At 40.2% G+C, this 25,000-nt stretch overlaps 4 protein-coding genes across 6 annotated transcripts in view; 2 read left to right on the top strand and 2 right to left on the bottom strand.

The window, feature by feature from the left end:
• Nucleotides 1–1,539, bottom strand: part of LOC140791193 (ABC transporter G family member 5-like) — a 2,570-nt gene extending 1,031 nt beyond the window's left edge. The window contains exons 1-2 of the mRNA XM_073141607.1: nucleotides 274–1,539; nucleotides 3–163 (exon numbers count right to left, since the gene is read on the bottom strand). Of these exons, the coding sequence (XP_072997708.1) occupies nucleotides 3–163; nucleotides 274–1,438 (1,326 nt within the window). The 5' untranslated portion in view covers nucleotides 1,439–1,539. The remainder of the gene's footprint in view (nucleotides 1–2; nucleotides 164–273) is intronic.
• A 1,019-nt stretch (nucleotides 1,540–2,558) lies between these two features.
• Nucleotides 2,559–7,527, top strand: LOC140791354 (protein SIEL). Of its 2 annotated transcripts, none has more exons than XM_073141890.1 (8): nucleotides 2,559–3,335; nucleotides 3,420–3,500; nucleotides 3,601–3,831; nucleotides 4,095–4,163; nucleotides 4,434–4,574; nucleotides 5,138–5,227; nucleotides 5,982–6,475; nucleotides 6,587–7,527. In XM_073141890.1, the coding sequence occupies exons 1-8, from the start codon at nucleotides 2,640–2,642 to the stop codon at nucleotides 7,497–7,499; spliced, it is 2,715 nt and encodes a 904-aa protein (XP_072997991.1). In that variant the 5' UTR covers nucleotides 2,559–2,639; the 3' UTR covers nucleotides 7,500–7,527. The 2 variants fall into 2 exon arrangements, with proteins under 2 accessions (XP_072997991.1, XP_072997990.1); XM_073141889.1 differs by having other exon boundaries at nucleotides 2,560–3,335; nucleotides 3,972–4,163.
• A 6,781-nt stretch (nucleotides 7,528–14,308) lies between these two features.
• Nucleotides 14,309–20,995, top strand: LOC140790618 (calcium-transporting ATPase 1, endoplasmic reticulum-type-like). 2 transcript variants are annotated; one of them, XM_073140764.1, is made up of 9 exons: nucleotides 14,309–14,428; nucleotides 14,539–16,043; nucleotides 16,476–16,545; nucleotides 16,645–16,766; nucleotides 17,013–17,291; nucleotides 17,402–17,779; nucleotides 17,863–17,972; nucleotides 19,498–19,726; nucleotides 19,975–20,995. In XM_073140764.1, the coding sequence occupies exons 2-9, from the start codon at nucleotides 14,637–14,639 to the stop codon at nucleotides 20,551–20,553; spliced, it is 3,174 nt and encodes a 1,057-aa protein (XP_072996865.1). In that variant the 5' UTR covers nucleotides 14,309–14,428; nucleotides 14,539–14,636; the 3' UTR covers nucleotides 20,554–20,995. The 2 variants fall into 2 exon arrangements, with proteins under 2 accessions (XP_072996865.1, XP_072996866.1); XM_073140765.1 differs by lacking the exon at nucleotides 14,309–14,428 and having other exon boundaries at nucleotides 14,519–16,043.
• A 450-nt stretch (nucleotides 20,996–21,445) lies between these two features.
• Nucleotides 21,446–24,790, bottom strand: LOC140791245 (receptor-like protein kinase HERK 1). Its single transcript, XM_073141704.1, has one exon. It carries the CDS (start codon nucleotides 24,183–24,185, stop codon nucleotides 21,660–21,662), a length of 2,526 nt encoding a protein of 841 aa, XP_072997805.1. The 5' UTR covers nucleotides 24,186–24,790; the 3' UTR covers nucleotides 21,446–21,659.
• Nucleotides 24,791–25,000: the final 210 nt, after the last annotated feature.

The raw sequence follows: 25,000 nt of genomic DNA, 5'->3' as shown, positions 1-25,000 counted from the left end.
GCAGATGAGGTTTCGCCGGACACTAATTTCCCGCGCGAGATGCTCGCCGCGATGGCTTCCTTGAGGGACAGGGGAGGCTTTTCTTGCTTTGGCTTGGTTCGCCGCGAGTGCCATTGCTTGTTGTGATCGATGAGTGCCCTCGCCCCCTCGAATGAGTTGCTTCCTATTTTTTTTATTTTATAAAATTAAATTAAATGAAAAAATAGTACTAATTACCTACCGCTTAAGCTTAATTATGAATGATAGTAAGAAACGGAACTAAAATGGACCGACCTTCGATTTCACGGATGAGGTCGAGAGCGAACTCGGCCGGGTTCTCGTTCTCGGGGATCGGCTTCCCGAAGTCGGAGAAGAAGATGGGGAGGTCGGCGGGGACGCCGTAGAAGACGGTGTGGCCGCGGGAGAGGAAGAGGAGGCGGTCGAGCAAGCCCAGGATTCGGTAACTGGGCTGGTGGACGGACATAATTACGATGCTGCCACTGTGGGCGATACGTTGGAGCACCTTGACCACCATGAAGGCGCTGGTGGAGTCGAGCCCGGAGGTCGGTTCGTCCAGGAAGAGGACGATCGGGTCGTGGATGATGTCGATCCCGATCGACACCCGCCTCCTCTCCCCGCCGGAGACACCGCGGTGGATCTCGTCGCCGATGATGGTCTTCGCGGCGGCGCGGAGGCCGAGCTGGTCGATCAGGGCCTGGACGCGGCTCTTCTTCTTCGACGCCGTCAACGTCCTCGGGAGGCGGAACTCGGCGGAGAACATGAGGGTCTCCTCCACGGTCAGCATCGGGTAGAGGAGGTCGTCCTGCATGACGTAAGCTGAGATCACCTTGAGCAAGTTGCTCTCTAATGGCTCGCCGTTGAGGGTGACGGATCCGCGGAGGCTCTCCTTCGCGATCCGATTCGCTAGCGCGTCGATGAGGGTCGACTTCCCCGACCCGCTCGCGCCGAGGACGGCCAGGATCTCGCCTTCTCGAGCTTCGCCCGAGATGGAGTGGAGGAGCGTCTTCGTCTTGGAGTGGCTGAGGTTACCCTCGGCGGCGTTCAGGTGGTCCGACCCGGCGAGGCGGCTCTTGTTCCCCTTCTTGGAGGAGTTCTTGACGCTGTACGACAGGTCGGCGAAGGCGAGCTCGAGCGGGAAGTTGTGGGGGAGCGCGGCTGCGCCGCCACCGGAAGAAACGGTGAGTGTCCCGAGCTCGATGGTGAAGTGGGAGGGCGAGGAGGCGGCGGACGACGCCTCGCTGCGCGAGTCCCCGACGCGCTTCAGAAGCTGCCCGAGGGTGGTCGACTTCGCCGCCGCCTCCGCCTGCGGCAAAAGAGGCGGCGGAGACGGCGCCCGTGAGTGGCGGATGAGGAGTCCGTCACGTGCGATGTCCTCGGCTTCCTCCATTGGCGACGACCGCCGGTCGAAGAACCCGAGCTTATCCACGAATCTAGACATCACTCTCTCTCTCTCTCTCTCTCTCTCCCTCTCTTCCTTCTCTGTCAACACTAATCTTAATCTTAAATCTTTTAGAGATAGAAACAAGTTATAAGAGAGCTTGGCTTAGTTCGGAGTAAGACAGGCTTACATTTATAGGTAGTAAGGTCCAACGTTTCTAAAGTTCGGATGTCATGAAAGTACCGTGACAGCGTGGTGCTCTTTTCCTACAGCGCCACGTCAGCACAGAGGTATGTAGATGTAGGTGAGGGGTGTTAAGCTACAATTGGATGGTTAAATGTTGGTTGGAAACGAAGAAGATGGAGGAATAGAATTGAAGAGGGTTGGTGTCGTAGTATAGAATACACTTATTAGCTACCAGTCGTCGTTGCAGTTCCTGGGAAGGATGATGCATGAGATTCAAGTTCCAGAGGTTGGTTGTTGTTGGTGTAGATGATCCATGCCATACCAAATATTAGAGCTGCTAACCAATGAAGGAGGTCAGGGTGGTCAAACAGAGGACCCATTTGCTTCCTCAATATTTTTTGGAATATTATAGTTTTTTTTTTTCTTTTCTTTTCTCATCATATTACTGGAGTTATGTATACAAAGAATCTATAAGGTTAACTTAGTGGTGTGAGTTGACTATTTCTTCGTAATGTCAAGCTCTTAAACAATGTTATCAACTCATATAGTTGGGTATTATTGGTTGTCCCACACCTAGAAATATATATCATGGGAGCTCAACAACCTACCTATAATGGTGAGAGTTTTCTTTTCTTTTCGTCCAACCTTAAGTAAATTATGTCATATATCTCGAGTGTCAAGGTCCAACTAGATGTGAGAAGTCTTATGGTATTTGCGGTTGCTATGCCTACACAGCTACACTCAACTAGATGTGATATATTGAAAGGATATTATAATGGAAAAGAATTAATTAACATAGTCGACTTAGATAGTTGAGACTAAAGACTAAAGAATTTTTTGGGCCGGTCAACCGTAGAGCAGGCCCATTTGCGGCCCAAGCTTGGATGACCCATTTCGGATCCGACCCATTTGAACCTGTTAATTACATCCGATCCGTAGTATACTTTAACCCGGCTTATTCCCCTCGTCTTCCTCCTCCCGCCACATGCATCTCAATTCTTAAACCCTAGAAGCTCCTCTCTCTCTCTCTCTCTCTCTCTCTCTCTCTCTCTCTCTCTCTCTCTCTCTCTCTCTCATGGAGCAGTTTCTTCTCGAAAGGCTTCATCTCCACCTCTCTTCCACTTCTGACTCCTCTTGCCGAATTCGAGCGCTTTCCACAGCGAGATCTCTCATAACCAATCCCTCCTCGGCCGCCTCCACCGTTTCCTCCGCTGTAGAAACCCTAATAGTATCCCTCTCGCACTTCTCTGACGACGCCTCCTTCCTCCGCCTCGCCATTTCCTTGCTCGCCGAGGCCGCCACCATACACCGCTGCTTCGCGGTCTCTGTGATCTCCGCCGTCCGGCCTTTCTTGGATGGCCGCGACCACCTCGCCGCTGATGCTGTCGCCGCTCTCGCTTCCATAGCCGGGAGCAGCGCAGAAGAAGGTTTCTCTCTGGTCGAATCTATTTTTGATGAGAATCTCGTAATTTCGCTTGCGACGAGCCCGATCTTTGCTGTTCGATCTCGGATCCTTGGTCTGTTGGTTTATAGCATCGGTAGAGCAAAAACTAGCGCTATTTTAGGTCATAAGAGCTTGCTTCAAGTGTTTCTTGGGATTGCGATTGATCTCTATCCGTCGGTGAGGCGATCTGCACTTGATGGATTGGTCGCGCTTTGCAAGGAGGCTGGAGTTGATGTCAACTCTTTGGCTGTTGAGTGTTGCTATGATCGTGCCGTGGAGGCTTTGAAAGATGAGGACGAGCTCGTTAGATCAGCTGCTGTTCGATTGGTGAGAAGTTTGTTTCTGAAGTATTGTTGCATTTCCAGTTTTCTTTTTCTGGCTCATTATGATATGATATCATTTGATGGTTAGGCCAGTTTGTGTGCGGAGATGTTTGCGGCAAGGGAGAAGGCGATGGATTACAGTGAACAGATAGATATGATATTTGTGCAGGTGGACTTCATATTTCATGTTATGTCTTTAGATGTTGCATTTCATTTTTATTTTTGCACATAGAATTATATATGGATTTTTAGTTGTTTTCTTGGTTCAGCTTTGTTCAGTGGCCAGAGACATGAGTGTGAAAGTTAGGGTCGAAGCTTTTAATGCCCTTGGAAAGGTTCAGAATGTTTCTGAGAGTGTTCTATTGCAGTCGCTATCTAAAAAGGTCCAAGGAATTAAGAGTGGAAATATAACACTCGGGAAATTGGATAAAGAATCTAAATTCCGCTTTTCATGTGCAGCTGGGATTTTTATACATGGAATTGAGGATGAATTTTTTGAGGTAACGCTGAGTCTATCTTTTCTTGACTGCTGACATTCTAAGATGATTTTACAAGCCTAGTAAACCTTTTTTTCTAGTTTTTTTTTTCAGGACAGGTTTATATGTTAACTATGTTTCTTTCCTTTTCTTTTTCACATTAGGTTCGGACAATTGCCTGTAGATCTTTGGGGATGCTTACGAAATTCTCTGTCCAGTTTGCTGATGATGCATTAAATTTATTAATGGATATGTTGAATGATGATGCAGAAGTGGTTCGACTGCAGGTTTTGCAAACATTGTTTGATATGGCAACATATGATCGTCTACAAGTGCAGGAAAAGCATATGCACATGGTATGTTCTTCTCAGTAATTAATTAGGTAGGAACCGATATCTGTAGACCTACTTTACGCCACAGGGATACTTATATGATGTTAAACTGGATGTGTGTTCCTTATGGCGCTAAACTGAAAAGAAACCAGAATCTATTAAAGTGCTCCTGTTCTTCCATTAAAATTATCTTTAATGGTAGCTGTTTGGCAAATTTTTAGTTGGGAGGTTCAATATTTTACTCATCTTTGTCTTTGTGGTGATAGTCATCCTACAATTTTTTTTTTTGGGCAGTTTCTTGGTTTGTTGGGCGATTTTAATGCCTCGATCAGAAGTTCAGCACGAAAAACCCTCCGGCTAATGAAATTGCCAAAGCTTGAGATATTCAAGTCAGCAATTGATGGTCTTATTGGGAATTTGGAGACATACCCAGAGGTTTGATAATCAGGACCTTTTGCAGATTTACCATATTGTACTCTTGGCTAAATTCTTTCCCCTATTGGTGGACTAATGGGTGTTGCTTGTGCTTGGTACGCTATCACGAAAAAGACATGCTTTATTCAGCTATTTTGTAGATCCTCTTGGACAAGTATCTTGGTGCATGATACTTCATAGCATATAGGGGATTACAAAATGTTACATAGCAGTTTATGAGATTAGCTTTTATGATTTATATTTTTATGTCAATACACAATCACAATTTGAGAACCCAGCTTCAAATAAGTTCCTTAGACTTGGAGTTTCCAGTTGGGAAGAGTCTAGAGAGTTCAGAAATAGTGATAAAAATTGAGTCCTGTTTCCACTTAATAGATATTTGAACTGAATTAACTGACTGGTCATCTTGCAAACATTCTTCTAAAAGTTAGATACTCAATGCAATGTTTCTCTATTAAATTTATCTTTTCTTTGATATTTTAGTAAATTATAAACCTTACTTTATAGCAATTCCTTGCCTCTCTCTTTCTATCTGGCAGTGATATTGGTTTCCTGATTTTCAGGAAGAAGAAGATATATTCTTTGTGTTGTTTTCTCTTGGTGTGGATCACAGGAAATTTTCAGTCAAGTTAGCTAAAGATTTGGCAAAACAGGTATTTCCTTATCTCCATTTATTATGTAAAATTATCATTCAACTTTGGATAAAATACAATATGTATCTTTTTGGTTAGATGCTTCTGTTACAATTCCCAAATCAAGTACTTCATAAATATATTGTAGGTTGTAATCCAGTATGAGGAGTTCAAAGAATGTAACATTTGATGCCCCTGACCTTTTAAGTTATGCCAGATAGAGAGAGCAAGGACTAGAATGCGTAGCACTTCATATATATTTTTTTAAATATTCCTATTGAGCCAAAATATGTCATTGACCATAAATGTAGATTGTAGTCCTTGCTGTGATGAACTTTCAACTTTGCATCATGCAACACTGGCAGGTAGTTCTTTTAATAAGCCTCTATTTTGGTTGTTGCAAGTTTCTGAAATTTGACAACAGTTTTTGCTTTCTTCCAAGTATTATTCACTTAAAACAATTCTTAAAGTATATCAAAGTATCAAACATAAACTAAAGAGTTGGATAAAACTTAATGTGAAAACTTGAGAAGTTTTAACGCTTCTTTTGCCATTGATTGTGCAAAACCTATTCCCAAGGTGGAGAGAAAAGGTGCTTTCATTTTTTTGTGGTAATTTGGATGGTCTCTAAGCTGCTTTAACACATTTACACATTTTTTAACTATTTCAATTCTTGTTTCTTCCTATGATATTAATAGTTGCAGTTTGCCTCTATTCTTCCAAATGTTTGTCATATTTCTGCTTAATAAATGCATTGTTATCGTCCATGTTGCAGATAGGTCCATCATGCGACGGAGAGCTGACCTTGGACAGTCATAAGGTCGCAGCTGTGCTGGTCCTATCTATCTCATTACCTTTTGCTGGCGAGAATTTTGCATGTGATATACCTCCGGTAATATTTTCTTATGCAATTCCATTATTGGGAAGGATAGCATTTGCACTGCAAGGTGTCATTGACCAAGATTCAGTTTTGGCCCATTTGTGCCGTAATAGTGGGATGCCTTTTCTGGACAAAACGTTAGGGTCCAAAGAGGCTGGCCAAATATGCAGTTCCTCATTGCCTGTTTGGAGTATAGCATCAAAAGTTTCTAATAAGGAAACTGTGTCACATATGAGTGAGATATTAAAGCATCCTGAACAGTCTAGACAGGAAGATGAGTACTTAAATGAAGAATTCATGCGGCCCATGGAGCTCATCTTAGAAACTGTTGGAGAAACCTGGCCTCTGACAAAGTCATATAGTACATATGAAGTGCGAAGAACATTAAGGTCTCTCTTTCTCTCTCTTTGTGCCTTCATAAATTGAGTACTGTATTGTTCTTTCATTTTCCCCCTTCAAGCATTATTCCCATGTTTGTGATGGCTGGATGTTACATGCAGAACTTGCCAGGAGGAACTGGAAATGATAGCATGGAATGCTCCTGGTTTGGTCAGTGCATCTGTGGACTTTGTATCACAATATATTCAGGTAGTCCAATTGATTGCAGAAGCATGGGAGAAGATGCAGCCTAAAAGTTCTCATGATGTTGGTTCGATGACACTCGATATTCTAGTGGAAAAGTTAGAAATGTCCCTTAGAAGAATGAGACACGGTTTCCCAGGGTTGCCTTGCCAAATGGAATATCATGTTTTAGAGCTGACTTTGCTTGCTAACCTCCTTAAAGTGTCAAAGGCTGGATTTTTTTCGGATCTTGGGTTGATGAAGATTCGTGTCATAATTTCTCGCTTAGAATCTCTATGTGCTGAAGGATCATATAAACTATCTGATTTTGCTCAAGAATTAAAGGGGGCTATTGCTCCAAGGGCCAAAGCTGATGTTCCTCATCAGATTAATGTTTACAATTTTCTTAAACTCTTTAATCCACAACAAATAAGATTGGTTGGAAAATTTAAGAACATAAAAGCAGAAGTGCAAGCTCTTGATAATGATTCTGAGAATCCCCTGATATATGTTTCAGGATTACCTGTGGGTATCCGATTTCGCATAACTCTGTATAATATTTCAGATCAAGACAGATTGTGGCTTTGCATGGTTGTTGGGGAGGTCATCCAGTATGTTTTCCTGGATTTGTGCCAGTTTGAAGGTTCCAATGAAATGAGGTGTGGTACTGTTGTTCTTCCTTTCTTTGCAACTCCAATGGCATCTTCATTTGTGTTGAGGGTTTGTCTAGGTATTGAATGCCCATCAGAAAATGTGGCATTTCAGAAGAAAATTCAAGGAAGGCCAAAAGATGATATAGCTTTACTCTGTGAGGAATTTAATGTATATTTTGTCAGAATTGGTGACAGATGATATATGAAAGTGGAACTATAACCTTTCTTTTGGTAGTTGTCTATATGCATGTCATGGAACAATGGGAAACCTACTCTATCCTACTTGTGGCCTGATAACTTCTGCTTATGGTCTGTGGATAATAACATGGGTAGCTGGTACATAGACTAACAAATTGGTCAAAAGCTACTGATAGCAGCAGATATGTTCCATTAGACTTGAGAGTTGAGAGATAAATATCCTGGGCTTGTCATTATATGTTATACCGAGTTGAAGCCAGCAGCCAGGAACCATACATGTGAGGACGAGATTGATGATTAGGTCATCTATAGTAACTTGCTTGATATACTGATTGAAGTCAGCAATCAGGAACATGCAAAGAACTGTATATATATTTGAGGAAATCAAGCTGCCCTATGAATTAAGAAACAAACACTTCTCTTGACAATAATATTCTGGTCGTGTTGAAATTTTGGGTACAGATTTGCAGTTTCTAGTAGCAAATCAGCTGATTTCATGGTCCTCCACTCCTTGAGACACTTGATCCCAATTCCATCCATGGTATGTCACTGAGGAGTCATCAGCAATGGAAATAATTTTCGATCACTATATGGTAGCTAATTGCTGACCTTGATTTGTAGAACCAAAGAACAGATAAACTGCAGAGGATACATTCTTTCAGAACTAGTAGCCGTCCAGGCAAGAGCTGACATTCCGGCATGGTTTTGAAGCTGTGTTTCTTGATAACTATACAGAAAACGTTGATTTCTATTGGTAATAGTGTGAGACTGCCATTCTGGATTTTTCATGTTTCTGTACTGAATAGTATAATCTGACTTGAAGCTGTTTCAACCATCCTTTTTTATGATGATCAGACTGGGAATGAGTTGATATAGCCAGTAAACTGGAGCATCTAAGTTACTCGATCAAGTTTTTTAAGTGGTAATTTTTGAATGAGAAAGATACAACATCAATTCACCATGTCCGGAAATCTCCTACTCCCTATGTCTGTTATGAAATTTATTAATTTTTTCCTTTCAGAAATGATATTGCAAAAACTGAGAAAGCACATCCTGTTTATGCATTAAGAAGCTGCTTCATCTTAAACAGAATTAAAAAGATGCTTACTTTTAAGAAGCTGCTTCATCTTAAACAGAATTTCTCAGGTAAAGTCAGTTAGGATGTGTACTTTTATGAATCTACTTCAGTTTATGCATTTAGGAGATATGAATGGATGGTCAGTCTCATTTTAGCGGGGTGGTTTTATGGACCCTGCTCTTAGGTACAATTATGTCAATAAATAGTTATGACACTTCCTGACAAGAAGATATTTGGATAGTATGTTGCTAATCAATCAGCTGCTGCTGTTAGCTTAGCCAAGGAATAATCGACGCGAGCTATCTAAAAGTGCTATCATATTCGTGATACATGCATGCTGGTGCTTATTATGAAATACTGCAAACATACCCCTCTGGTTTCCATCCATATGGGAGCCTAATAGACATGTAAGTCAATTACACCACAAGGTTTGCGATTTCCTAGTGTTTTATATTCATCTGATGCCAGTCTAATCTTCTTTCTCTTGCAGTCTGGAACAGGACATCTTCTCATGATGCTGTCACACAAATAATTATAGCTTGGGTTTGGCTATTCCCTTCAATGCCACAACCTCTCACTAGCAAATACAAAATTTCTCTTTCCAGCATCATTCTCTCATTACTCGTTAATAGAAAAAATAACAAAGGAAAGAGAGGTATTAGTCATCAATGATCAACACAGCGCAGTAATGGAAGATGGTGACTGTCAACCGACAACTGCTCCGCTCCCAGTGGCGAACGCAATGATAGGAATACATGTGGCTTGCTTGAAGTTATGTTGTTTTGTGACATCGATTTCTTCTGTTGACTCTTGGGGCAAATTTGTGCCACTCGAAGTGCCCGTTCTCAATTTTTCAATTTCAAGAAGCACCATTACATCCCCTATGTGAAACTCCCACCGTTGATTCACACTTCACAGGGTATCCTATGCACGACGGACGTTGTTGGAAGATGAACAGTATGTGAATAAAAAAGATATATATATATATATATATATATATGACGTGTTGGTAATCCTTGCTATTTACAGACCACTTTATTCTACTACTTCCAGGTTCTGTAAATAATTATTCAAAAGTTATTGGTGTATTCATGTTGGATGGATTTTTGAGGAGGAGTTCTATTACCAGGTGTGGTTTCTATCTTTATCTTTTTCTTTCCCTTTTTTTAAAGTCAATGGGTGACTTTGCGAGTCATGTTGCATTTGCTTTTATCCATTCCCATGGCGCTGGTCCACAATAAGGTCCACCTTGGTGACTCGAGTTGACGTGCAACATTCTCCCGAGTGCTAAACATCTCGTGATTCACAATACTGGACACGTAGATTAATCTCCTCATTTAGTACCACCCACCCAACATGATGTGGAGGATTACCCAACTCTATCCCCCTCTCAAATTACCGGCTACCAATGGGATTATACCAAACTTAATAATCCGAATAAAAACATATAACTTATCCGAGTCCAATCCGGAGTAATCATTTTCAAAATGATAAAAAAAAATACTCTTATACTAATTAAATAAAGTAAAAGAGTGTAAAGAAGAGATAGGAGTAAATGCATGATAGTCATTTTACTTATGTTTACTTCCTACTTAATTAACCTTTCCCAAAAGCCAAATCACATGGTTAATTAACAACTAATCCGACAACTCTAAAGAGAGTACCACAGGAGCAATCACTCATTACGAATGATGCCACATCATTCCTACCTTCTCCTCGCACTCCGAATCCTACTCTTATTCTCCCCCACTTCCTTTATATAAACTTTCCTTCCATTCAAAGCCTTTCCTTTATATCCATCTCCTTGAGAATTATCCCTTGAGAGAAAGCGCGACTAATCTACAGAGAGAGAGAGAGAGAGAGAGATGAGCTCCGGTTGCAAGTCGGCAGTGAACTGCATCGACGCACGGGTGCCGGTGCGAGCGAGTTATGTTAACCTCTACAAGTGGCCGGAATCGGACGCGGAGTTCGTGAGGAGGCGACGGGAAGGAGGTGATCAGGATGAGTGTGCCACGAAAGCGAGTATAAAGTTTGGGCCGAGCCCGATAGTGGTGGATAGCTATTCGTGCAGGCAGATGTATCTGAGGAGTTATACCTTCACGAGGAAGGAGAGCGTACAGGAGAAGACTCGGCGATGCCTTGGGAAAGTTAAGGAGAAGGCCGCAGTGTTCCCTTTCCTTCTTCATCACAGGAACCAGAGCACCGGTTCTACGATAAGTAGTAAGAGGAGTCAGAATAAAGGGAAGAATAAGAGGAGGAAGAATAAGTTGAAGGAGGCTTCTTATTCGGCTATTTGTTCGATCTTCCATCGATTTTTATCCTGCACTACTAGTGTGGACGTGATGGATCGATGAAATTTCGATCATTCAAAGATGTTTCTGCTATTTTTCCTTTCTTTTTTCTGTCTTTATATATTTTTTTCAGATATACTCTGTTCTATTTTGTATCCAATTTTCCAACATAAAAGGAATATATATATATATATATATATATATATATATATAAGCATCTTATTTCAAATATGTGGCTCTAATTCTCTATGCGTGTGATTCGATTCCTAGAGTTTTAGAAATTTAAAGTATATAATTAAGATAGTAAACGGAATGTGATGGAATAATAGTATGTAGAGAGAGAGAGAGAGAGAGAGAGAGAAATAATAATAATAAGCAGTCATTTAAATGATTATTTTCATGATATGTTTAAACTATACGTGTTCAAGACGGATAAAGAAAATCTCTACCCATCTTCATACATCCAAACCTAGGGTGGGAATTTCAAATCTCTCATTTAGCTTTGATCGGCATAGAATTTAAATTATTACTTAACTATATAGATTCTTAAATTATTGAGTATTTATAGCCACTGTATCTAAGAAAATTATATTATAAAGGTATTGTAATTAAACGAGTTGTTATATATATACAACACGAATCAACATCCTGCATATCTACTCCGACACGCCGCTGGATGCACACGGATACATTAATCGCCTCAAAATTCTTCATATTCTTAATGAAGAATTAACCCTTTGCGCTCTAGCTCTATCATGTACTAATTTTGGCATTGAACAAAGATGTTGAGCAATAAGGAGCTTATGAATATTCAGTATCTGAAAGAATAAGTTTAGACTGTCTCTGAGCAACGAAAGCAGAGATTGAGATATTAAAGTTTGGGAGTATACAAAATGAAAAGAGAGTAGTTTTGTAATCTTATATTATCGGTGTTCAAACTTTTTTTCTGATAAAAAAAAAATGCTTTGATATGTGGACCGTAAGCCATAGTCGGAGTTCAATCTCACTTCAGCCTCTTTTTTTTTTCCGGTCATAATCAAAAGTATTCGATGCGTATCAAACAAGTTCCAAATTGATTATGTATAAATTAGCCCACATTAAAATTACGCGGATATCTTTCAGGCATGAATAAATTTTACTATCTCAAAAGAAATTGAATAAGTTGACAATAGATAAAAAGAGAGGTGTGAGAGAAACCCTAGAGGAAAAAAAAGTGATGGTGAAGGTATGGGGTTTGGCATAAAGAGGCGTGCTACACTCCAAAACTTCCTTCCACCTTCCTTTCATGGTTGGCGGCGAAGAATATCTAATAAAGCAATGGCGCAACATTTAAGACCAATAAGGATAGATAAAGATTTGGAATAAGCTATCCACATCATCATGGATAACACTCATTTGAGGGAAGTCCTTGTATAATATTGTTATATGACTCAAAAGTAGAGCTAGTGTTGTCATATATCATGTTACAGTAGAAGAATGAGCATTATGGAAGTAGGTGTGATTGAATTGTGAGCCAAGGCATGTCCACAAACTCAATTCAAAGCCATATAAAAAATATATAAAATCCTATCTCTATAGTTGGTTTGAGCTTTTAGAGCAATAAGCTTTTTTTTCCCTACTATTTATTCAAATTTACTTCTTGGTTCTTGATCCAAGACACACCCAAAAACAAAAAACTTATTGATTCATTAGCTCGTCTCTGGTTGATTTCATTAAACTAAATTACTTAATTAATCCTGGGAATACAAAATGATCTTAGATAATAATAATTTTGGATGAGTTTAAATGGGTCTAGATTCCAGCAATACATCATAATGGGCTATAATCTCAAGCCCAGAAAACTAAAATAATTTTGGCACTCTCTTTACCTTTTGGTCCATTGGGCCAAATTGGGCCGGCCCACTTGTAGTTAATTATTATTTCAATGGGCCAAAAAGATAATATGGGTGATTAAGCTACTGTACAAAATAACACCCTATCTACACAAAAATAATTAGGGCCCCAGAGCTCTAAACCACCTCATATGTGATTAATTTGGGTCCTCTAAGTAACATTTTTTAGGATTAAGATTTGGTGTGCATGACTGCTTAGATGCTTCATTAAATGTACATCAATGCATCGATTATGTCACACTCACTCTAATCCTATAACTCTATGTATTTAATTCAACGCGATATAAAACACACGATGGATATCCACTAGATCTAGACATGTTAACTCATTGCCGGTATCACTTAAAAGAGCATGTTAGTTGGAATTAAGTGCTACTTAAATGCCAAGCTCTAAGGTCGTGAGGCTCAGTATTTAGAAAAACAAGAAAGATAATTTCACTTATACCGTATGAACTATTACTGTTTTATAAATACACTCTCTGATTAAGAAAAAGTAACTATACGTAACTCTAAACTAAAAACTATTTTAATTCAGGGTGCATGCGGTAAAAAGAAATTAAGAGACAGAAAATATTGAAAAATTCAGAGACTATAAATTAAAAAATAAAATTCTCTATATATCTACTTGAATTAAGAAAAAACTAACTATACTAACGGCTAAATTAAAATTTTTTAATTCAGTGGGCATGTAATAAAAAAAAATTCAGAGATTATATGCAAACTTTAATTAAGAAAAGAAGTAATTATACGAACCTCTAAACTAATTTTTTTTTAATTCAATAGCGTACGTGCTAATAAAAAATTTAGGAATTACACGTAAAAAATATTAATAGTTTAGAATGTCACTTTAGATACGAAAGCCATCACAATAATTCACTTCATATTAGTAAACAGGAATATATCTTCTTATTACAAGTGTCAGTAAGTAAGAATAATATATACACAAGTGACGTAGATTACTTGTACTAAACCCTGTTAATTAACACAATTTTATACTAATCCAGGTTTATGCGTGGGTCTTATAAATGTAACAAATAATCTCAAGATTCTTGTTTCACGTGATCTTTTATTGGGGAAATAAATTACAGTGTCATTTACCTGAGAAACAAACAAAAAAGAAAAATTAAAATTATTAATTATTAAGAGTAAAATTTTGAACAAGAATCCAAAATTCCATTGATAATTTTAAGTTACTTTTATCCTAATTACCACACTTATGATACAAGATAAAGGATAAGCGTTATTTTATCCTCATACTTTTCTTATCCGATAACTAAGTCGTTACGCCACTCATTGTATTAAGTAACGGAATTTTATGATAAGGTTTTAAGTAGTGATAAGATAGGTAACCTCAAGTTCATGTAAGACAGAGACTTATCCGAGAAGCCCGGTTTATTCCACCAAAATCTCGGATAAATACGCCGATAGGATAAACCCCACGGATAACGACTTTGTCACCAAGCCGCCGCGGGACATATCGACGAAATTTCCTTAATGATAAAACTAATCGTTTGTTTAAATCACCTCTCTTATTAATTTAAACCTCTTAATTATTTCTTCATATTTCCAATATTGCCCTCGTCTCCTCCTTTAGAGGAGGCGTAATACACTAGCGATCGCATAAGCCGCACTCCGAAGCGAAGCAGAGATCTCTTCCTTCCTCGATCCGGTAGACGAAACCCTAACTTTAACCCTTCTCCTCCTCCTCCTCCTCCTTATTCTTGTTTTACTAGTAGATTTCGTGCATTCTACTCATCTAATTTTCTCTCGGATCGCTAGGGTTCTGACATGAAACTTATCGCGATTCCTTGATCTGAAGTGGATTTTTCTTGCAAAGGTCGGATTTTTTGGGGGTTTTCGTTTAGCGTTGATTTGGGATGGGGAAAGGAGGGCAGGATGAAGGTGTGAAAGATAGATCGGAACCCTCGGCCTTGACCTTTCCGGCGTGGGCGAGAAGTATCGAGGAGTGCGAGGCTGAGTTCAAGGTCAACGCCGAGGAAGGATTGCGGTCCGAGGAGGTGCTGTCCCGCCGGGAGAAGCATGGCTTGAACGAGCTCGAGAAGCACTCGGGCCCCTCGATCTGGCAGTTGATTATCGAACAGTTCAACGATACGCTCGTTCGGATCCTTCTAGTGGCCGCCGTTGTCTCCTTCGTCCTCGCTTGGTACGATGGGGATGAGGGGGGTGAGATGGGGATCACGGCGTTCGTCGAGCCCTTGGTCATCTTCTTGATTCTTATCATTAATGCTGCCGTCGGTGTTTGGCAAGAGAACAACGCCGAGAAGGCGCTCGAGGCGCTTAAAGAGATCCAATCTGAGCATGCGACGGCTAAGAGGAATGGAGAATGGGTTCATGATCTGCCGGCAAAGGAGCTAGTTCCAGGCGATATCGTGCAGCTCAGGGTTGGGGATAAGGTTCCCGCAGATATGAGGGTGGTGTCCTTGATAAGCTCCACTTTTAGGGTGGAACAGGGATCTCTTACAGGGGAGAATGCTTCTGTGAATAAGACTAGTCATAAAGTTGATTCAGAAGACACGGATATCCAAGGAAAGGAGTGCATGGTTTTTGCAGGTACCACTGTTGTCAATGGGAGCTGCATTTGTTTGGTCACTCAAACAGGGATGAATACTGAGATAGGGAAGATACATTCTCAGATCCATGAAGCTTCACAGGAGGATGATGATACCCCCTTGAAAAAGAAACTGAATGAGTTTGGTGAGTCTCTTACGGCGATAATTGGCATCATTTGTGCTTTGGTTTGGCTTATCAATGTGAAGTACTTTTTTACTTGGGAGTATGTTGATGGCTGGCCGAGGAATTTTAAATTCTCGTTTGAGAAGTGCACGTATTACTTTGAGATTGCCGTGGCTTTGGCTGTTGCTGCAATACCTGAGGGCTTGCCTGCTGTCATCACTACTTGCTTGGCACTGGGCACACGGAAGATGGCACAGAAAAACGCATTGGTGCGCAAGCTGCCGAGCGTCGAGACTTTGGGATGCACAACTGTGATTTGTTCTGATAAGACAGGAACATTGACTACAAACCAGATGTCGGCAGTAAAACTTGTGGCAATAGGGCGCTGGCATGATACACTGCGGAGCTTCAAAGTTGATGGGACTACTTATGATCCTCATGATGGGAAGATCCACGATTGGCCTTCTGATAACATGGATGAAAATCTTCAAATGATTGCTAAAATAGCTGCTGTATGCAATGATGCTAGTGTTGCACAGTCAGGCCATCAGTTTGTTGCAACTGGAATGTCTACAGAAGCAGCTTTGAAGGTCTTGGTTTTACAAATATCCTTTTTTTTTACTTTAGTTGTACGTAGTTTTCCAGTAATATATTGTGAAGGCATTGAAGACTTCAAATTTAGCCCTTAAAAACAGAATGCAGTAAACTGAGATCGTCTTGCTTAAACTTGGTAGATTTGGTGGATAACTTATCATTGTAGAAGAGTTAATTGTTGAGAACAAATTAAGTTTTACAAATTATTACGTGAGTTAAGGCATACTTTTTCTTTAATGATTCTTCCATGTCATATTTTTTTGGGTCTAAAATCTAAATGACAAATAAGGTATGCGAACAACGTCAGAACAGTCGTGGCAACATATTTTTGTTTTTGATGAAGTGCTTGCATTAATTTGACATTGCTAACTATTGATGACATAATTAATTTTGTCGTTTTCAAAAAACTCTTATATATATCCTTTCAGGTGCTGGTTGAAAAAATGGGACTTCCTGCGGGCTACAAGTCAGCATCTCTGGATTCTTCTGAGACATTACGTATGTTAATTTTCTTAAGCTTTGTGATTTTGAATTAGTTATTAGATCCTTTAGGCAGAGATGCAGTGAGAATTACCTCCTTTTCTCTCTGTTATCAAGGATGCTGTGAATGGTGGAATAGTACTGCAAAAAGGGTTGCAACTCTTGAGTTTGATCGCACTAGAAAGTCAATGGGAGTTATTGTGAAATCAAAAAAAGGAAACAATTCACTACTTGTAAAGGTATTCTATTTCTCTTGTCCATCATTCCTATGTTTTCATAATTTCCTTTCACTTTCCCTTTTATTTTTTTTTATTTTTTTTTAAGTTAGCATTTTCTAGCTCCTTCACTGTGTCATCTTCATGTGCTCACCCTGATAAGTGAAAAAGAGTTGCTTTTTCTTATCAAAACTTCTTTTGTGTTTGCCCTTTTCTTCTACACGTGGAACTTTTAAATAAAAATCTAATGTGACAGCTGTACTGTGACAGGGAGCAGTGGAAAATTTGTTGGAGAGAAGTACGCATCTTCAGCTGTTTGATGGTTCTGTCATTCTGTTAAATGAAAGTTCAAAGGCACTTATTTTGGAAACTCTTCGGGAAATGTCTACTAGTGCTTTACGTTGTTTGGGTTTCGCATATAAGGATGATTTAGCAGAATTTGCAACATACGATGGTGAAAATCATCCAGCTCATAAGCTGTTGCTTGATCCATCTAATTACTCATCTATTGAGACTAACCTCATCTTTGTTGGCTTAGTTGGGCTGAGGGTGAGATGTTGCACTATTATACAAATTTTTATGAAGAATGTTCTCTTCATTTTTTGGCCTTCTGTTGGAAGGTGATTTTGTGACTGTTATCTGTTGAACTCTTATAACAGGATCCTCCTCGAGAGGAGGTGTACAAAGCGATTGAAGATTGTAGAGCTGCTGGTATTCGCGTCATGGTGATAACAGGAGATAACAAAGAAACTGCGGAGGCAATATGCCGTGACATAGGAGTTTTTAGACCTGATGAAGACATTAGATTGAAGAGCCTTACAGGGAAGGAATTTATGTCCCTTTCTGATAAAAAGAATCTTTTAAAGCAACAGGGAGGTCTTCTCTTCTCTAGAGCAGAACCAAAGCACAAGCAAGAAATTGTGAGATTGTTGAAAGAAGATGGCGAGGTGGTTGCAATGACTGGTGATGGGGTGAATGATGCACCTGCTCTGAAATTGGCTGATATTGGGATAGCTATGGGCATAACTGGGACAGAGGTATGTTTGTCTATCCATGGTTTTGTTACAATCTCATATTTTTTAGTTTCTGCCATTTCGTTTAATTCTTTAACCCATTTCAGGTTGCTAAAGAAGCTTCAGATATGGTGCTGGCAGATGATAACTTTAGTACAATAGTTGCTGCAGTTGGTGAAGGAAGATCTATTTACAACAACATGAAAGCTTTCATAAGGTTTCCTACCAATCCATTTTTTTAAAAATAGTTTGTCTGTTCTTCAATCTTTGTTGATTATTTATTTGATTTGCATGTGCATCTTTGGTTATAGTGTTTGCTCATTTGTTTGTGCTTTAAATAACTACTTTGGCAAATCTTAATATACTTGCTAGGTAGTATTGTTATGTAGAAAATTTTACCCTTGGATACTAAAATTGACCACTTCTTTTAATGGTTAATATATAGGTAATCAATATTGGTTTTGACAGATGAAAGGAAATGCCATGTAATGGAGAGGATTTTTTCATGTTCTTCTCTTCTGTGAATTACTATTATTTCCTCTTTTGGATCTTACATTTTAAGACTGTTTCAAATGTTCAATTTGGCAACTGCACTTCCCATAGATATTTACGATCGGCAAATGGACAGTTCCTGTGTTTGCATTTCAATGTAGTTGTGAATTTATGTCACAGGATCGTTGAGTACATACATGTATATAGACTATCAATATGTATATACACAATCATGCATGTGCTTTGCTGGTTGCCTTATGCTTCCGTCTGTGTCTTGCCATTTCCAATTCGTCCTTGATTGGATATCGCTTCTCCAATTCACATTAATGATGTCTATTATATGCATAATCTGTTATTAGGCTGTGAAATAGTTTGGTGCTGGTTAGGTTGGTATACGAAAATAAGTTTGAGCAATTAGTCTGTAAATGGGGCATTGGAACTTCAGCTCCAACTGAATTGGATAAATTCAAGTCTTCCATCCGTTGCAATTGTACCATAATGGCAGAGTACACTTCTAAATCTGCTCTCTTTACTATGTTGAGATCGCCATTTGCAAGCCTGTCAGTGGGACCTGCTGATGACTGGGCCATACTATCCAGTTTGGGATGACTACAAACCAAGTTGACCCAACATAGTTGGGCAGCTTCATCCTAAAGCCAACATAATATTTATCTGGAGAGCTTCTCCTACCTCAGCTTCCTCTGATCAACCTATCTAAATTTCGAAATTTAACTTTGACCATTAACCCTCTTAGATTCAACTTCAGAACTGAACTCACCTTGTCGTAAGCCAATGCAATTGGAGAAAGATAGCCCAAACCAGTATTATTAGGATAAACTGCTACCAAGTCGATCCAATTTGACTCAGTCCAAGTTAATCTATACTACCTAAATTTCCTTGGACTCTGGAACCTGCAATTAACAAATAAAAGATCTTCTCATGGACATATATGCTGCTATAATGAGTAATAATTAAAGTGGATGCAGGACTAATTGGATGCCACTAAATGACTTGGGTAAGTTATGCTGTTTCATGTGTTATTTTAGTTCCTGTAAATTGGTACTTTTGTTTCTCATATTATTTTCATTACTTCAGCAGGAAGTGCTAATGTTGATGCAAGGTCTTATTGTGTTGCTTATCATGTACTATACCTGCTGTTTTCTATGTTCTACTATTTGTTCTTGTCTACCTGTCAGTGCTACGCTGATCATTTTTATGACTTATCTTAGCTTTTCTGTTTCTCATTACAGATATATGATCTCCTCAAATATTGGTGAAGTTGCCTCTATTTTCTTAACTTCAGCTTTAGGTATTCCAGAAGGCCTCATACCAGTTCAACTATTATGGGTCAATCTCGTTACAGATGGCCCTCCTGCTACAGCTTTGGGATTTAATCCACCGGACAAAGATATCATGAAGAAACCTCCAAGAAGGAGTGATGATTCATTGATCACTCCATGGATATTGTTCCGTTACATGGTAAAGATTCTCATCCTATGATAAATCCGTGGATTCATGAATTCTGCACATGCAAACATGGTTGGTTTTGTGTACATGACCAAGAAAAGAATAGAAAAATGGTTTGTAACTAAATATACAGCATATGGAGGAACTGGATAGTACAGTGTAATTTCATACTAAGAGAAATTAGGAGAGATGTTGATTATAATATTTTCTGGCCAGGTCCTCTCTAGGAGTTACATTATATAATTTCCTTCCTTTTGCAGGTCATTGGGCTCTATGTGGGGATTGCGACTGTGGGTATCTTCATCATATGGTACACCCATGGCTCCTTCATGGGTATTGACCTGACTGGTGATGGCCACACTCTAATCAGTTACTCTCAGCTCTCTAACTGGGGCCAGTGCTCCTCATGGGAAGGTTTCAAGGTTACACCATTCACTGCTGGATCACAAAACTTCACCTTTGATACAAACCCTTGTGATTATTTCCAGACTGGAAAAATTAAAGCAATGACCCTCTCTCTATCTGTCTTGGTGGCCATCGAGATGTTCAATTCTCTTAATGCTTTATCTGAAGATGGTAGTCTCCTGAGCATGCCTCCATGGGTCAACCCATGGCTTCTTCTAGCTATGTCTGTGTCATTTGGACTGCATTTCTTGATCCTGTACGTGCCATTCCTTGCTCAAGTGTTCGGAATCGTGCCCCTTAGTCTCAACGAATGGCTGTTGGTTCTGGCTGTTGCTTTCCCTGTGGTCCTTATTGATGAGGTTCTTAAGTTTGTGGGTCGGTGCATGAATGCTTCTGATTCCAGGAGACGATCCGAAAAATACAAGGTTGAGTAGAAATCAACCCCGCATATGGCAGAGGTCACAGAAAATTTCTACCATGACAGGCGGTATTGTTCTGGGCCCTCATTCTTTTCTTCCTTGAGGGGATTGTTTGAGAATGATCATCCAGAGCAATGTAGAAGATTCAAGAAAATCTGAGTATTTGATATTGGCAAGACTATTATTCTTGAAAACACTTCTGATTCTTAAGATGCTGTAGCAGCAGCAATTTGCTTTATTGGTTATAATTGAACTAGTTCAGTTTAACTTTTGTCCAAAGAACTCTGCGACTAATGGTGACGGCAGTATTATTTAATCTATTTCTCCCGAGTAGTATGTATAAATAATGCTGGTAATAACATAGAACAGATGTAATTCATTTTATTTGGTTGGTATTTGCTCTGTAAACTAGCAAACAATATATGCTTGAAACTTGGAATAGCTGCTGTTAACCTTACCTGATCCATCTCCTATACTTCTCGATCGTTATTCTTTTTTATTGGTACCATAAGTGTAGACTATATTTCTATTGCTAAAACACAGTGTACAGGATTGCTACTGTGCTTAGATAATTTGAGGTGGAACACGTCGCTACCTTAAAAGCCACTGAAAAAGCCTCAATTAATCAAACATTTGGGTTATCAAATGAAATCTTCTTTTAAGTCAATTGTTGAATTTTAATCCTAAGATTACATTCTTCGAGATCTCAACAAGTATGTCTACCTCAAATTTCAAAAGACACCACTAAGGAGTCAAAAATGACGGAAAGAAGCACCTCAAAAATCACAGTGCCCCGTAGGTGATAAAGACAGGCCACCAAGAGGAACTGGTGGTTTTTGCTCACATAAAAAATTTATATCCATTTACTCTTTTAAATAGATCCTAATAAGTGCATTGAGAGAGTTGATTTCCACTATTGAAGATGATGAATAGTAAAGTCGTAAGGCACGACAAACTGATGGTATAATTACATTCCTAGGCAATTTTAAGTATGCAAGCAGACATACATTTAAAGACGGGTAAAAAGAAAAACCAAACAAAAGTATCACATTCTGAACAAACATGAAACCTTCAAAGAAGCATCCCACTATAACTGGTCTTCTAGCAAAGTATGATCAAATTCACCTTCCCTCAGCTTTGATTAACTGTGAGAAAACTCGACTCATTGAAATCTCAGATAGAGAGTTCGCATTTGAGGCACCAGCTCCTTGTACAGTCACAACACTATCAAGAGCTCCGATATTTTGAACCTGCGACGAAAGTTCAGCAATCCGGTTTATGCTGTTTACTTCTGAACTCTGAGGCTCTCCCTCTTGGAGCTGCAGCACATATTCCAAGTTCCACAGCACATCTCCGATTGTGGGCCGTTCCACGCCACAATCTGCGAGACATTTCTCGGCTGTCTCTCCAAATTTCCTTAGAGAATCAGGCCTAATAGTATCAGAAATTCGCTGATCTACAATTAGATGCAGTTCTCCTCTCTTCTGGATGTTCATTGCCCATTCTGCTAGGTTGACCATGTCCCTTGGAAGAGTAGGATCAATGACTGGTCTGGCACAAAGCACCTCAAGCAAGACAACTCCAAATGAATACACATCTGACTTCTCCGTCAACTGTTGCCTCCGGTAGTACTCAGGATCAAGGTACCCGAAACTACCTTTTACTGCAGTGCTGACATGAGTCTGATCCAATTCAGGTCCAGTCTTGGAGAGCCCAAAGTCTGCAACCTTAGCCATGAGATTCTCATCAAGTAGAATGTTAGCGGATTTCACATCTCGGTGGATGATGGCTTTAGCAGAACCAGTGTGAAGGTAGTGAAGCCCTCTTGCTGCTCCAATGCAGATTTCCAGCCGCTGCTTCCAACTGAGAGCAGGATAATCCGAACCATAGAGATGGCTCTTCAGAGTCCCTTTTTCCATGTATTCGTAGACCAGAATCATCTCACTCCGTTCATCGCAATACCCAATTAGAGAGACCAGGTGACGGTGGCGCAGCCGCGACAGCAACTCGATTTCGGTGCGGAACTCATTAAGCCCTTGCTGAGATCTTGGATTCCCACGCTTTACTGCTACTCGGGTCTCATCCTTAAGCACTCCCTTGTACACCTTCCCAAAACCGCCAAGTCCAATGACCAAATTCTCGTCGAAGTTGTTGGTTGCTTCTTGCAGCACAGTGCAAGAGAAGCGGTATCCAAGAAGATCTCCATTCTGCCTGAGTGAATTAATGGTTCCATTTGATGTTCTGGTTCCTGTGCTGTGATTAGTCAGTCCGTTGATGGAGAATGGCATCCATGTTTTGGAATCTTCCTTCTTCTCTGGCTTCCTCCTCCTAATAAGTATGAAAACAACCAAAATAACTATGATCAGCACAGCAGCTGCTCCAATGGCCAAACCAAGTATCACCCCAAAATTCTTCTTCTTCTTCTTCTTCTTCGAACTAGCCGGTTCTATAGTAACTGCAGAGCCAGAGCTAAAGTTCATCTTCATAATCTCGAGGCCATTTAGGATGCCATCCTTCACCCCACGGTCTAATCCCGACAGCCCAACACCGATGTTAATCTTGTTGGTTGCATCCTTAGGCAACAAGACGAAGTCCATGTAAATAGGTGTAGCCAAACTATTTATTGTAAGAGAATTGAAATCAAAATTACGAGCCACAGTCCAGGTATTCACATAAACATTAAAGATGAGCTGACCAACAGCCTTACTAACTATGTCGCAGAAATGAAATCGTATCAAGTAGCTTGAAGTTGCATCGACTTTGAATTGCCATGTCATGTTAACGAGTGCAGTGGAAGTGTTTGGCACAACCAATTCTGTGGCTGTACTGTAGACGATATCTGGGGCAGTCTCTTCTGTGGCTAGTCCTGCCATATAGTTGAGCTTTTCCGTAAAGTTGACATGGTTGGTAAAACTTTTATCGACAATAAAGCTTTGATCAGGAATCCAAGTTCTCCACAAAGTATCATCTTCTGGAAGAACTTTTGGGGTGCCCATATTGATCCTATAAACTGTCTCCAATGGTTGCACTGCTAGACCCAAATACTGCCCACTAGGATTAACAGTCTGTGCAGCATCGGCGATTAGATCATCAGGCACCGACACGACCTCTATGGCATTCACAAAGGAAAGATTTGTCGATGGCACGAAGGAAAGAATGAGGGTGTCGCGAGTTATGTTCACAGAGTACTCCTTAATTGCAGAAGAATTACTCTTTGCCTGGAAATTGGTAAGGAGGGCAACGTCTTGAGTGGAGACATTGAAGCGCGCGGCGGTGAGATCATAGCTTTGGTACACAAAGGGAAAGAAGTGGAGCCGGATGAAGTGCCGGCCTTGCTTCTGGATTTGGAAGGAATAGGAGGAGGCTCCGGTGAAGATGCGGGCAGTTTGGTAGAGAAGGGAGCTGTCGAAAGAAGACACCGAGCTCGCGGTGGTGTTGGCTAGAATGGTTTGAGTGGTTTGAGGGGTTTGCAAGGTCAAAGAAAGGGAGGTGTCGGCGAGAAACACTCGACCGCCGACAGTGGTTTTCGCCGACGATCCGCAGTTGATCAGATAGTTGTCTGTCGGGGTAAACGATGCATTACATGCATACAGAATGGAAATGGTCAAAAAGATGCTGAGAACCGATGGAAGTTCTTGAGCAGCCATTAAAGATTAAGCCCAGAATTACTTCAACCACCACCAAAAGAGATGAATCAAACCAGGGAAGAACAGTAAAACCCTCAATTCTTCCTCGTAAACCAAAGACGACCAGAACCCATCATGAGAATCAACTCAAAATAAGCTATATATATATAAAATCCAATCTTTCACCGCTACCACCAACAAGGAAGAGTAACAGAGACCGAGGTAACCCAAAAGAAGGAAACAAGAAGGTCTTCGATAGAAAAACAAAAAGGATGGAAAAGATGACACCTTTGCGCGTTTGCCGAAGTGGGTCTTCAAGGTTTTTCCAGAACCACCAACCACAAATCAAGGGGAATCAAATCTTTCCCTTGGCAAACACCATCCAATCCGAATTCATCACCGAATGCAACCAAGCTCGGCTTCACAAATGGCTCCCTTAGAAGAAAGGGAGGAAAGAGAAAGAGAGAAAGATGAGAGAGAGAGAGAGAGAGAGAGAGAGAGAGAGAGAGAGAGAGAGAGAGAGAGAGAGAGAGAGGAGGGTCAACAGTTTATAACAGCAAGAAGAAGCATTAAAGAAGAGCACAAAGGAAGACAGTAGGAATCTGGATGCTAACGCAATCCATCGAAGAATGTTCACCTAAAAACTTTATAAATTATTTTGATATAATTTATATATTTATACGATATAAACGCCATAAAAGAGAGAACTTTTTATATATATATGATCGGGAGTTGGGACAGTCAAAATTTTCATGGCCAGAGTGTTGGAGTTGCACTGTCTTTACCTCCAATCACATTATTGTCCAGAGCTTCGTTTTCTAGCCATGCAATAATCA

This window comes from Typha latifolia, chromosome 6 (assembly GCF_019914945.1).
Source record: "Typha latifolia isolate L0001 chromosome 6, TyphaL0001v2, whole genome shotgun sequence".
NCBI lineage: Eukaryota > Viridiplantae > Streptophyta > Magnoliopsida > Poales > Typhaceae > Typha > Typha latifolia.
Note: the sequence above shows the minus strand (reverse complement) of the source record. Positions and strands in the feature narration are given on the sequence as shown.

Excerpts from the sequence above, each read along its gene's own strand:
- LOC140791354 (XM_073141889.1), top strand. The coding sequence starts at position 2,640 with ATGGAGCAGTTTCTTCTCGAAAGGCTTCATCTCCACCTCTCTTCCACT. Across the intron at positions 3,336-3,419 it reads GATCAGCTGCTGTTCGATTG|GCCAGTTTGTGTGCGGAGAT; the intron begins GTGAGAAGTTTG and ends TTTGATGGTTAG. Across the intron at positions 6,476-6,586 it reads GAAGTGCGAAGAACATTAAG|AACTTGCCAGGAGGAACTGG; the intron begins GTCTCTCTTTCT and ends TGTTACATGCAG.
- LOC140790618 (XM_073140764.1), top strand. The coding sequence starts at position 14,637 with ATGGGGAAAGGAGGGCAGGATGAAGGTGTGAAAGATAGATCGGAACCC. Across the intron at positions 17,973-19,497 it reads AACATGAAAGCTTTCATAAG|ATATATGATCTCCTCAAATA; the intron begins GTTTCCTACCAA and ends TTCTCATTACAG. Across the intron at positions 19,727-19,974 it reads GGATATTGTTCCGTTACATG|GTCATTGGGCTCTATGTGGG; the intron begins GTAAAGATTCTC and ends TTCCTTTTGCAG.
- LOC140791245 (XM_073141704.1), bottom strand. The coding sequence starts at position 24,185 with ATGGCTGCTCAAGAACTTCCATCGGTTCTCAGCATCTTTTTGACCATT.